The sequence below is a fragment of the Hakea prostrata genome, chromosome 4 (assembly GCF_041222555.1).
Source record: "Hakea prostrata isolate BN-2017 chromosome 4, UWA_Hpros_2, whole genome shotgun sequence".
NCBI lineage: Eukaryota > Viridiplantae > Streptophyta > Magnoliopsida > Proteales > Proteaceae > Hakea > Hakea prostrata.
This window is the reverse complement of record NC_142603.1, coordinates 49227081-49239390: the sequence shown is the minus strand read 5'-3', so window position 1 is coordinate 49239390 and position 12310 is coordinate 49227081. Positions and strand designations below refer to the sequence as shown.

The window sequence follows — 12310 nt, the reverse complement described above, 5'->3', positions numbered from 1 at the left end:
AGATTACCCCAGACTGAGTTATGGTCGGAAAAATACATACTGCTTTTCAATCGCTTTTTCATCACATAATAAGAGTAACGTGAATGTGAAATTCACTAAAAATTCTATTTTTAAATTATTTTATGAGTATTCAATGATGAACCCCACACTATTTTATGGTGACTAGACTGGATCAAGAGAGAAGACCAGAGAGAGAAAGTGTAGGTGAAGTTCCGGTGATCGGTTAGAGCCCATGGATTTGATTTAAAAAAATAATATATAGGCATGGTTTAGCACTCTCTTTTATATATTGAAGACAGAATTTTCTGGATGAGACAGATGAGCCAATAGAGAGAGATATAGATTTATTAAAGATCATTCTCATTCTCTCTCTCTTGTTAATGCAATTGCAGAAGCAGCACCAACTGCAATATAGCTTCTCTTCCTTCCTTGGGCAACCCTCCTTGTTTCCCAACTCGAAAGGGATTGGACAGCAAAACCCTAATTTTTAATTTCTTATTTAGAGCTTTGCAACTGTAGTAATGGGTGGTAGTTCAAAACCATTACTGTTAAAGATTTTTGGATAGATAAAAAAGAAAACACACGAGTGTAGAGCGTCCGGATCTTATCTACTCGTGCTTGCAACTGTTTTTGCTTTTCCATTTGTCTGGTTATTAGATCTTTCTTCATTTGGGATTTAGCGAGGGAGGCATTCATTCTTGTTTCTATTCATATTCATTTGTTGGGTGTTCCTCAAGCAACGGATTTCTTTATCTTACTTCCAATTAACTGCAAAATCAGTCATTTAATTCTTCTCCTATAAAGTGGAGTTTTGAAGGGGAAAGGGACGGAATCATGGCGTTACTTCGGTCTATCTAACTTTGGCTTCTTTTTTCTGTGGAGATCTATTTCTTAGAGTTGTTGAATTGGTGGATCTGTGAGCGTGATCCATATGAAAGATAAGATTTTTCTCTTTTTCATCTTCTAAACTTTCGAGGTCGCTAGATAGATTGAAAGGGTGCTTGGGATTGGTTAGGATCTCTGGTATGTGCAACTTGTTGCTTTACTTGTTGTGGAGGTGAGAAACGGAGTAGATGTCGTTCAAGAGCATTCTTCAGGACATGAAAGGGGATTTTGGTAGCATTTCGAGGAAAGGGTTTGAAGTGAAGTTAGGGTATGGGTTGCGATCCAGATCACATCGAGCGGCTCAAGATGCTTTCGTCGTCCCTGTTGATGCTATGAAGCAGAGCTGTTGGGCTAACATGCCACCGGAACTTCTGAGAGATGTGCTTATGAGAATAGAAGAATCAGAGACTACTTGGCCTCCCAGGAAGCATGTGGTTGCTTGTGCAGGGGTTTGCAGGAATTGGAGAGAAATCACAAAAGAGATTGTCAAGATTCCTGAAATTTCCGGCAAGTTGACATTTCCGATTGCCTTGAAGCAGGTTCGAAATATGAACGCCACTGATGAACTAAGCACTTTCCTGTTAATTTACTTAATTTTCTATTTTTTTTTTTTTTTTACTTTATTCAGTAGGTGCCTTCGTACGAATGCTTTTCTGCAATTGTTAGTACTAATCATAGCCATGGTGCATGCTCATTTGATTTCAGCCTTTTTTTTTTTTTTTTTTGTTATACTTTATTTGGTGCATTAGACTCTGAAATGAATGGACATTATTGTATTCTTATCATTTTAGACCCAACACGCTGAAGCAAAGATGGGTTGCTTTTCTTGATCGATCAGATCATTAACTTTCTTAGATGTATACAATTCTTATGCTTACTTTGTATCTGTAAGGCCTGTGGTTGCTGATATCTGTTGAAAGCCTTTGGCAGAAAATGGATTGAGTTTTCTTATTTCTTTTGAAGTGATGACTATCCGGTAGAAAATGGGTTGAGTTTTTTTATTTATTATTATTTCTTTTAAAGCGATGACTATCTGCCGAGAGGTTGTTTATTTTTTGTTTATTTTGCCAGTAGTTATTAGTCTATCATCCACTGCAGATTCTTATTCATGTATTTTTCTCATAAACATTTTCTGAATTTAGGAAGCATGTAATTCTGTTTTATTTAATTTATTATTATTTTTTTATGCTTATTCTGAGCAAGCAATTGCAATGGTTTTGCAGCCTGGTCCTAGAGAGACTGTCTTCCAGTGTTTCATCAAACGAAACCAAGCCACCCAAACATACCGTCTTTATCTTGGACTGACTCAAGGTGAGTATTTTTATCAACTAATTCTTCTTTCAGTCCTTATCGTTGGAGTTGGTACATTTGTAATTGGGGGACCTGTATGGCTCAATCTGGTGGGCTATTGGCTGTTCAGATTATTAAAGATGTAAATTCCTCTGTTTTATTTGTATATCAAATAGGATGTTATGAGGTACTTGAGATGTAGTCATTTAACAGTCTTTCTGCTTGTCTCATTTGCAGCACTAACTGATAATGGAAAGTTCCTTCTTGCTGCCCGTAAGTGTCGGCGTCCTACTTGCACTGACTTCATCATCTCTCTAGATGCTGAAGATATGTCTAAGGGGAGTGGAACTTACATTGGGAAGTTGAGGTATTCTCAAGCTGCAAATTAAATCATAAATGTTCATTCCTTCTTTTGGAAGCTGGCCAGGGTTTCATCTTCTTACTTTTGTGTTAGGTCAAACTTCTTGGGTACCAAGTTTACAATCTATGACGCGCAACCTCCTCATGCTGGAGCCATGGTTACAAAATCTCGCTCCACTCGGCTGGTGGGTTTGAAACAAGTTTCTCCCAGAATCCCTGCTGGCAATTACCCAGTGGCACACATATCATATGAGTTGAATGTTTTGGGTTCCAGGTAATAGGTTTATGCAGTGATTCAAACAAATTTGATGCCCAAAGTTTTGTTTTATGCGCTATTTTTCCTGAATTTGTCAGAACAACTTGTTACTATGGGGGATCATTATTTTTGTGTTCTTCCCTCCCCCCCCCCCCTTTTTTTTTCTTTCCAACCTTACAATGTTATTGATTGATTCTTGTGATTTGTGAAAAAATTAGGGGCCCAAGGAGGATGAACTGTACAATGGATTCCATCCCTGCCTCTTCAATCGAACCGGGGGGCGTGGCCCCCACACAGACTGAGTTCCCCCTTAGTAATCCAGATTCTTTCCCTTCACTACCCTTCTTTAGATCTAAATCAGCCCGTTCAGATACTGTAATGTCAGGGCCTTTGACTACGCCGAAAGATGGAGTGCTTGTGTTAAGGAATAAGGCTCCTAGGTGGCATGAGCAACTCCAATGCTGGTGCCTGAATTTCCGTGGACGGGTGACTGTTGCTTCAGTGAAGAACTTTCAACTGGTGGCTTCTCCAGAGAATGGACCGGTAGGACAGGAGCATGAGAAAGTCATCCTCCAGTTTGGAAAAGTGGGAAAGGACTTGTTCACCATGGATTACCAGTATCCACTCTCAGCATTTCAGGCATTTGCTATCTCTCTCAGCAGCTTTGACACTAAGATTGCTTGTGAATAACAATCAGGTGCACATCTACTGGTTCTACCACCACTTTTTTCTTTGGTTTATAGGAGCACTGGGGACTGCAGCTGGAAATTCCTTGGGGATATTTAACACTTTGCTAACAAATTGTTTCCAAGCACGGTCGAGGCTGTGCTTCCATTTTTTCTTCTTCTCCTTTTATGCAAATTGTTCGTAGACCATTGGATTGACAAATTAATGTGGAAGTCTGTTCCCCTGACCTATGCTTCTGTAACAGATGCATTATCAGGATCCACATTATTCAGTGGGCTCCATGCCAATACATTGTTGACCAACTACACTTAGGGATGTGCCCAACATCCATTGCACATGTACAGAGTTTCATTTCCACTTGCATTAGACCATGTGCTGAACTGAAGACAGACTGATTTAGGGATCCTTACAATCTGAATCCTAGATATCTTGAGTTAATGTAGGTACATGGATGAATTTCGTGCAATGTATTATGTTGCAGTGATTTATTTTATAACCCATTTTGGTTGAATAGTTTCATGATTGGGCTGTCTGGAGTGATGAATGTGCTTGAAAGTGAAGGTGTAGGCATATACTTTCCATGCTTGTGCCAAAGCATGCTACATCTTTACTGTCCAGTTGCAAGGCAGATGGTTGTGTTACTCCTGTGCATCAAATCTAACAGTTGACCAATTCTAGGGTGGGAATATCCTCACATCATGATGAATCAGATGAGCCTAGCTTTCTTGCATTTTGCTGGTGCAATTTATATGTACCTTGAGCCACAGTTTCCTGTGAAGTCATTAAATTATCATGCTTTTACCATATATTCGGCAAATGGTCCATGACAAATGGATTAATCAACTGAGGTCCCTTTGTTTCTCCAAGGCAAAGTTGTCCAGACTCCAGATTACTGCTTTGTTAATTTCATCCTATGTACAAGTCATCAAATGTGAGTTACTAATTTTGTTACCCTCTTTGATTTTGTTCCTGTTGAGCAGCTGTCCTTGGATCATCTTGCTGGGGTTCTATAAAGTGATGGAAAGTGTTCAGAGTGCAGCTTTGCGATGGTAAATGCTATGGTGGCTGGGCTGCAATAGAGCTGCTAGTTTGTCTCCCGAGTCTCATTTTTTCTGCTTTTGTTTCTTGTATATCTTGGTTGGTGTACATAAATATTTATGGAAGATTGAGACATTCAGGTCAAGCAGTTGGGTTTGGGTTTTTCAGAAGCTAGTAGTGTATGCGACTCTTCTCTGAAACCAAACCAGAGGCCTGAGTTATTAATTTTTAGTTTTCAAGGTGTCAGTTCAGTTGAAATGGCAATTGGGTTCCTCATGGTCTGGTCAGATGCTTGAGAGCAATATTTCTCTGTGCTTCAAAGAAGCCATGGACTTTGCCATATCAATTGTGTTTGTAACAGTCTTACACTAGGTGCTGGGCCTCAGGTGAACACTTGGAACAAGGCTTCAGACTAGTAGATGACCAGTTGACATTTGGTATTTTGTAGTTCTGTTTCTGTAATTTATTTCATTGATTCACTACTGGAGGGCTTACTCTGAAATTGAAACCAAGATGATAACTTGATTTTGTGCTAGAGCATTCAAATGGGTATTTGTGATCTCAGGTTTTGCTCAGTGCAGTTCATATAACAGAGCTGTTGCCACCGAAAATTCACCACTAAATATGAAATCAGAAAGACCCAAAAGACAGCCATCACCAAATGGCCGACCCAAATCGAAGAAATGGATGGTAGTTCCAAATCCATATGAATACAATTTTTATGTTATTGGATCTTGTCTTGGACGAACTGATTCTCGCACCAGAATTGGTAAAGCCAAACCCAAGTTCTTGTGATTGGTATGATAATCACAAAAGAAGAACTATGAAAAGTGCTCTTCATTTTTCTTTCTTTTTGGGTAGATATTATGAAAAATACTCAATCCATTCAGAAATCCATACACTGTGAGAGATTTTATATACAGGAAAGAGTCATAGACAACATTGATTTGATAGTGGAGTATATAATCAAACGATGACAGCTCATTCAAGCTAGAGTTCAGTGCTCAAAAAGGAGGTGGCCCAGGAGGAGGCCCAGGAGGCCCACCGAATAACGGCCCACAGCACCCTTCAAAGATGCAGCAACAACACAGTACGTAGAAACTGCCCAACACAAGTTAAACAAACAAAAAAGGAAAATTAGTTTCTATGGGTAGAAATAGAATTTGCTGTAATCATTTTTTATATTAGTTTTTCCACAAAAAAAAAAAAAAAAAAAAAAACCTGTGTTGAATCTTTCATATGAGAATTGCTAATAATAAAATTTTTACTCGGAAACAAACAAAAACTAGAGAAAAAAAACAAAATAAAGAAATAGTGGAATTCTATTCTCAACATCCTGAGAGCAAATCAAGTAGTGAATACTTCTTTTGAATTTAGAGATAAAAAACGTAATCGTCAGACACATGTTAAGCTGCTTATCCTATCTCAATTGTAAACTAACTTTAGGAGTCATATTCAAAGCTAGGGGCACGTTTGATAACGTTCTTAAAAAATGTTTCTGTGTTCTTCTGTTCTTTGGGAACGGAAGAACGGATTAGAGGCGTTTGATAAAACGGTTCGTTCTTTTGTTCTTTAAGAACGGACCTTTTTGCAGAACATAAAAAAGATGTTTTTACCAAAGAACAGAAATGGAAGTGATAAAATTTGTTCAAATTGAAGCCTTAGAACAAGTTTATCAAACACCAACTTATTTTTCAATAAAAAAAAAAAAACACTAATATATTCTATTTAGTAGTTTAAAAATATTTTCAGAACGGATTTATCAAACGCCCATTTTCAACTAAAGAACGGTCTTTTAGCACAGAAACATTAAAAAACGGTTTTACATAAGAACTGGTTTCTCAGAACGGAAATGTTACCAAATGCATACTAGAGGATCAAAATTATTAAAAGATGATAAGGTTTCTAATGGACAAAGAAGAAGAAGAAACTGCAAAAATTTTCTGGGTTCTGAATATTTTACCAAAACAAAAAACAAAAAAGCTGCAAATTAACATACCATGAAGATACGAGTCGGGATATTCCATCGCAGCAGAAATAGAAACAGTCACAAGGAGGAGGTCCTCCTGGTCCTGGTGGTGGCCCCCAACCCGGCGGCATCTTTCTCTGTAGTCTCAGATCTCAACTCACCTGTGAACTAGGGTTCTCTCACTCTCTCTCTCTCTCTCTCTATATGTATATATATACAGATAGATATGCAGAGAGAGATCCTTGAGGGGGAGGGAGAGTTCTGGAGAAGATGGAAAAACTGGGAAGAAGGGAAGAGATGAGTGTGCTTCGAATATAAAATCAAAAGAAGAAAGTAAATAAGTGTCTACACTCAACTAGAGAGTTCTGAGAAAGGTGTTTGACTGGTAAGTAAAATTGATAGCTATTCAAGTGGCTGCATCTGCATCTGCTATTCTATTCTATTCTTCTTCAGCTGCTGTTCAAACTCCTCACATTTCTTTCATTAATAACAACCATTCTTTTCCTTCCCAGCAAAGAAAACCTTGCAATTTTATTCAGTGCTTGTGCTTGATGTCAGTGTGGTTTTGATTGCTTATAAAGCTCCCAAGCTCAACACAGGGTCTGAGCCTAAGGTCAAGATGTGTTCAGTGTTGGAATATTATGGTTTTTTAAGTCAATGTGAAGGTGGAAATATTAATCTTCAGAAAAAAGTTAAGGTGGGATTAGGGTTGAGTGTTTGATTAATTTGGATTGCTCTGAGTGTTACTTGAATTTGGAAAATATTTTTAGTGAACTTTGGGCAATATAATATGGAATCAAACAAAAAAAATTCTAATGATTTTAGCTAGATGAATTATATTACATTTATATGTCCCCATCGTAGGATTATATACTAATAAAGACCAAGGTCAGACTATGCTAGATGAATTATTTATAAAAAAAAACTTGAAAAGTGATTATATTACATTTGTAGGGGTAATTTGGTCATTTTACCCTTTAATTTAATTTACATTTATCCCTTTGATTTCAATTATATATTACATATATGTGTCTCCATCGTAGGATCTTATAATATAATTTCGATTATATTACATGTGTCACCTATTAACAAGACATAGATATGGGTTGCCTTTTAAACCAGTATATAATTATCAGATTAAAATTTAATTATCTAAAAACATTTATATTCTAATTTAACGATATTTTAATTTAATGATTTTAGCTGGTTTAATTGACAAAGACTAATACCTCATAAATAGTTAACATTTCGAGATAGATAAGAAATTATTGTTTTCTGAAGTGGACTAATCAATAATTTAGCTTTGAGATTGAACTATGGTTAGCATGGCTTGAACCAATCATGAACCGGAGCCGAACCAACAGGTTCAGATTGTTCAATCATACACTTGATTTTGGTTCATTTGGTAAGGGTTAAGTCATTTTTGTTGGATTTTCTGTTTTGGGCTCTGTTCTCTCTTCTCTCTTACTTGACTGAGGTTCAAGCCTCTCTGTCACCGCTGTTGTTTGAGGTGGATTTCTCTGGCGATTTGGTGTAGTTTCAAGCGTGGATAACGTCAAGTGAATTGTTGCGATGAACTACTATTTACTATACATCTTCTCTCTAAAGTTTGTAAAAAAAAACAAACCAATGAAAAAAAACAACACCCCAAAGTTAAAAATGGAAAACATAAGAAATTTAAAATTCTGATATAATGATTGATTCATATCTTAGTCCGTCTAAAGTTTGAAAAAGTAAAATCGATATAATGATTGGACTCTATCTTGAGTCCCCGGATATATAGTCGCGAGACCAAACTCCATCATCAAATCTCTCGCCTATTATGTGTGGTATTCTTTTAATTTAACGTAAGGATGGAATCAAGATGACCTAACATTCTCCATATCATTGATCGATGCTAATACATAGATTTCTTCCCACACTCGCCACTTCAGAATCCTTCTTCTTAAAAGAAAAACTGAGACAAATAGAAACATTCAATGGGAAATCTCTTCAGACACACACCAACCCCTCTACAGGATGAATCATGTCCATTAAAATGAAGGTAGTGGTGGCCCATCAGAACGGGTCCGGATTAACCAAAGCAGTCATTCAGCAACCAACAACAGCATAACAAGCTAAGGCTGCAAAATCACCCAATGAAACAAATTTTGTTAAAAGCAATACAATTTAAATGGATTATAGAAATCCAATATGAAAGATAGACATAATACAATTTAATTGAATTATATTTCAGGAGTTTATATAGGTAGCCAGCCCTGTGCATGCCATTAATCTAACACATTCAATAACAAAGATTTGTTAGATGCTACTCACCAAGAAGCTATGAAGCTTCCTATGAAACCACAAGGTCCACCACTGGAACGATTTTCTTCTTCAGGAGGAGCTGAAGGAGGAGGAGGTGGAGGTGGTGGATAATCCCAAGGAGGTGGAGGAGGACCCCAACCAGGTGGTGGTGGGGAGGAGGACCCCAACCAGGTGGTGGAGGAGGAGGAGGAGGACCCCAACCAGGTGGTGGAGGTGGAGGAGGACCCCAACCAGGTGGTGGAGGAGGTGGAGGTGATCCTGGAGGAGGGCTTCCATAACGTCGGCGATGCATTTCCAGTCGAGAAATTAAGCTTACCAGCAGCAATCCTACAATGGCACTAGAACCACAATGATCACCACAGTGAATATATACTAGGGCGTGATAACTCTCTTGAGACCACCACAGAGAAGAACGATAAACAGATATGCTTGAGTGCCCAAGGATCCAAACACTTCTTATATTACTAGTATAGCAGCCTTAATTATGTACGGAGTGTATCAGCTTTGAGATTGGTCTATGCTTTCCTTCATTTTCTCACACAACAACAGGTCAACAACACAAGTCAGTTTCTACTAGGTTCTTCATCTGGGCAAGTTCTTTAACCCCCAAAACAACTGTACTTCTGATGGATACTTCCTTTTCTTACCAAACTTTCAAACCAGACTACACATTCCCAGGCTTTAGCTATGAATAAGAAAGATTGGATATACCCAGCTCTCTTTGAAGGCTTGTATCCTTTAATCAGCTAACTAATGCCGAGGGGGCAATATTGCTAACCAATGCTATAGCTTATATTAGAACATAAGTTTGGTATAACTCAAATGTCTAATTTGTGGGTTCCACTTTTAATTTGTAGTAAAGAACTGTGAATGGAACACCAACTTCTATGTTGACAGGGAGAGAATCCAGACTCCTGAGCCTTAAGGATAGGCTCGGTGTTAGAATTTTATGGTCTTAAATCAACGTAACCATTGAATTATTATTGTCTTGAATGAAGATGAAGGTTAGATTAGGGTTAAGTATTTGACTTGGCATTGGTCAGTCTACCCTACTCTGGTAGATGAATTGTGTAGGAGCATAAACTTGAAAAGTGATTATGTTACAATTACAGGGGTGTAATTTGGTCATTTTATCCTTTAAGTTAAATTACATTTACCACTTTGAATTTCAATTATATTACAAGCGTCCCCATGAAATCCACATTAATTGATGATATTGCATGGTTTTCATAAAATTGATGGATTGTAATAATACTTAGATTCCTTCCCACACTAGCAATTTCAGAATCCATCTGAGACAAATAGAAATATTTCATTTATTAATTCCGGAATGGGTGGTCAAATTAATTAAAAAAAAAAAAAAAGGCAAATCTCTTCACACAAGCACACAAGCACACCCAAGAGAGACCTGCAGGATATATGATCAATCATGTCCATCAGAATGGAGGTGGTGCATGGTGTTGGCCCATCAGAACTGGGTTTCCCGGTTGGACCGGTTGGCCCTGGAGGTGGAAAAACAACAGCACAACCAGCTAAGGCTGCAAAATCACCCAATGGCACAAATTTTATTACAATTTAATTGAATTACAGAAACACACATTTGGTAACACAAAGATTTGTTAAATGCTACGTACTCACCAAGAAGCTATGAAACCACAAAGTCCACAGCTGGAACGTTGTTCTTTTTGAGGAGGAGATGAAGGAGGAGGAGGTGGTGGTGGAGGACCCCAACCAGGAGGAGGAGGTGGAGGAGGAGGACCCCAACCAGGAGGTGGAGGTGGTCCTGAAGGACCTGGAGGAGGGCTTCCCGAACCTCGGCGGCGATGCATTCTCGGTCGGGAAAGCTTACCAGCAGCACTCCTACAATTGCACTAGAACCAAATGATCACCACAGTGAGTGCTAGGGTGATGACTCTCTGAGACCACCACAAAGAAGAACCAAGAACACATATGCTTGAGTGCCCAAGAATCCAATCACCTCAGAGATGAAGGATATGTGACTTCATTATATTTCATTATATAGCAGCCTTAATTGTGTACGGAGCATATCAGCTTTGGGATTGGTCTGTGTTGTCTCTCTATCTTCACTCGCAACAACAGGTCAACAACACAAATCAGTTTCTAGTGAGTTCTTCATTTGGGGAACTTCTTTAACCCCCCCCCCTCCCCACCCCCACCCCACCAACAAAACAAAACAAAAAAATCACCAAACTTTCTAACCCATATACATTCCCCGGCTTAGCTTTCATTAACAAAGATTAGACACCCAACTCTCTCTCTCTCTCTCTCTCTCTCTCTCAAGGCTTGTATCCTTCAACCAGCTGCCAAATGTTGTAGAGGAGGCAATAGTAACCAATCCTTATTAGTAAAACCACTCAGGCAGGTAAGTTCTGGCTTGGGGATTTTTGACCATTTACATCATTTTCCTGGGTTGGGTTTCGATCAACACAACAGAATTGGCATCTTTGTAATTACTTCCCATGCATTCAATAGTGGAGCTTGTGAGAACTTAGTAAAAGGAAGCACAAGCAATCCCTACCTGTTCAGATGCTAATTTAATGTTGAATCAAGTTCCACACAATTGAGTTGCAATATTCTCCCATTGGAACAAGAAACTAGGTAGAAGGTGAAGCAAGCAAGCTAGCTAGACTCCTCTGATAAACCCTGTCCATGCCAAACTTAAAAGGCTATTACAGTGAGATCCTTGACAATATCTGTCCCAATGGTTATATAAAGTATCAGTGTTGTCAATGTGACTCAAATCCATACTCATTGTAAGACCGCGGGGTATTTATATATAGCATAATATATCAATACACCATATGGAAAAACCTATGAGATTACATATCATAATAACAATCTCTAGTCCCTAGTACCTTCCCTCAAAGTCAAGGGCCCTTCAAGGACCTTGAATTTGGACCAAAAATGCTTGAAGCGAGTGGGAGAGAGACTGTTGGTAAGTATGTCAACCAGCTGATGACTAGTAGAGATATAGCGAACGAGAAGATCCTATATTTATAGATAAGTTGATATTGATGTTAAAGTATTAAAGTTCAAGTTTCTAAGTTAATGTTTTTGTGATAATGTAGTTGAGTGGTGGTATCTCTATGGCAACAGTGCATCAAACCTTTGGAGATTGGCAATCAGGATTCTATCTTAGACTTGCTTTGCCTCTTTGATGTGAGAGGAATTGGAGAACATTCAACATGATCCACTCCAAGAGGAGGAACCGGTTGGGAAGTCAGCGCCTAAATGATCTAGTGTTTTGTCACTACAATATGAGGTTGAAATTACAACATGTCAGGGACCAGGCTGAGAATAGTAGGTAGTACATTGATCTCGATGATATATTTGAGGTGGGCGCAAATGAGCAAGATCCCCTCACTCAATGGATGTTGGATAGGGGTGAGCCAATGTTGGACCAACCTGGAGGGAGGCCTGACCTAAAGCTAGCTCGAGCTGCAAGGGTTGATGTGGATGAGTTTATGGCCTCTCGAGATAGGCAGACACATGCAGAG

General features: G+C 38.6%; 1 protein-coding gene and 2 long non-coding RNA genes across 3 annotated transcripts; 1 reads left to right on the top strand and 2 right to left on the bottom strand.

Moving 5' to 3' along the window:
- Positions 1-244: 244 nt before the first annotated feature.
- LOC149019323 (tubby-like F-box protein 3) lies at positions 245-4995 on the top strand. Its single transcript, XM_089153351.1, has 6 exons — positions 245-1424; positions 2109-2196; positions 2413-2542; positions 2630-2809; positions 3010-3488; positions 4459-4995. Exons 1-5 carry the CDS (start codon positions 1074-1076, stop codon positions 3479-3481), a joined length of 1221 nt encoding a protein of 406 aa, XP_089009477.1. The 5' UTR covers positions 245-1073; the 3' UTR covers positions 3482-3488; positions 4459-4995.
- LOC149019322 (uncharacterized) lies at positions 4053-7105 on the bottom strand. The gene is made up of 2 exons (XR_016173049.1): positions 6516-7105; positions 4053-5617 (listed from the first exon to the last, which is right to left on the bottom strand). It is a non-coding gene; the product is annotated as an uncharacterized LOC149019322 (long non-coding RNA).
- A 1168-nt stretch (positions 7106-8273) lies between these two features.
- Positions 8274-9296, bottom strand: LOC149019321 (uncharacterized). The gene is made up of 3 exons (XR_016172721.1): positions 8973-9296; positions 8802-8940; positions 8274-8608 (listed from the first exon to the last, which is right to left on the bottom strand). It is a non-coding gene; the product is annotated as an uncharacterized LOC149019321 (long non-coding RNA).
- Between the last annotated feature and the right edge of the window lie 3014 nt (positions 9297-12310).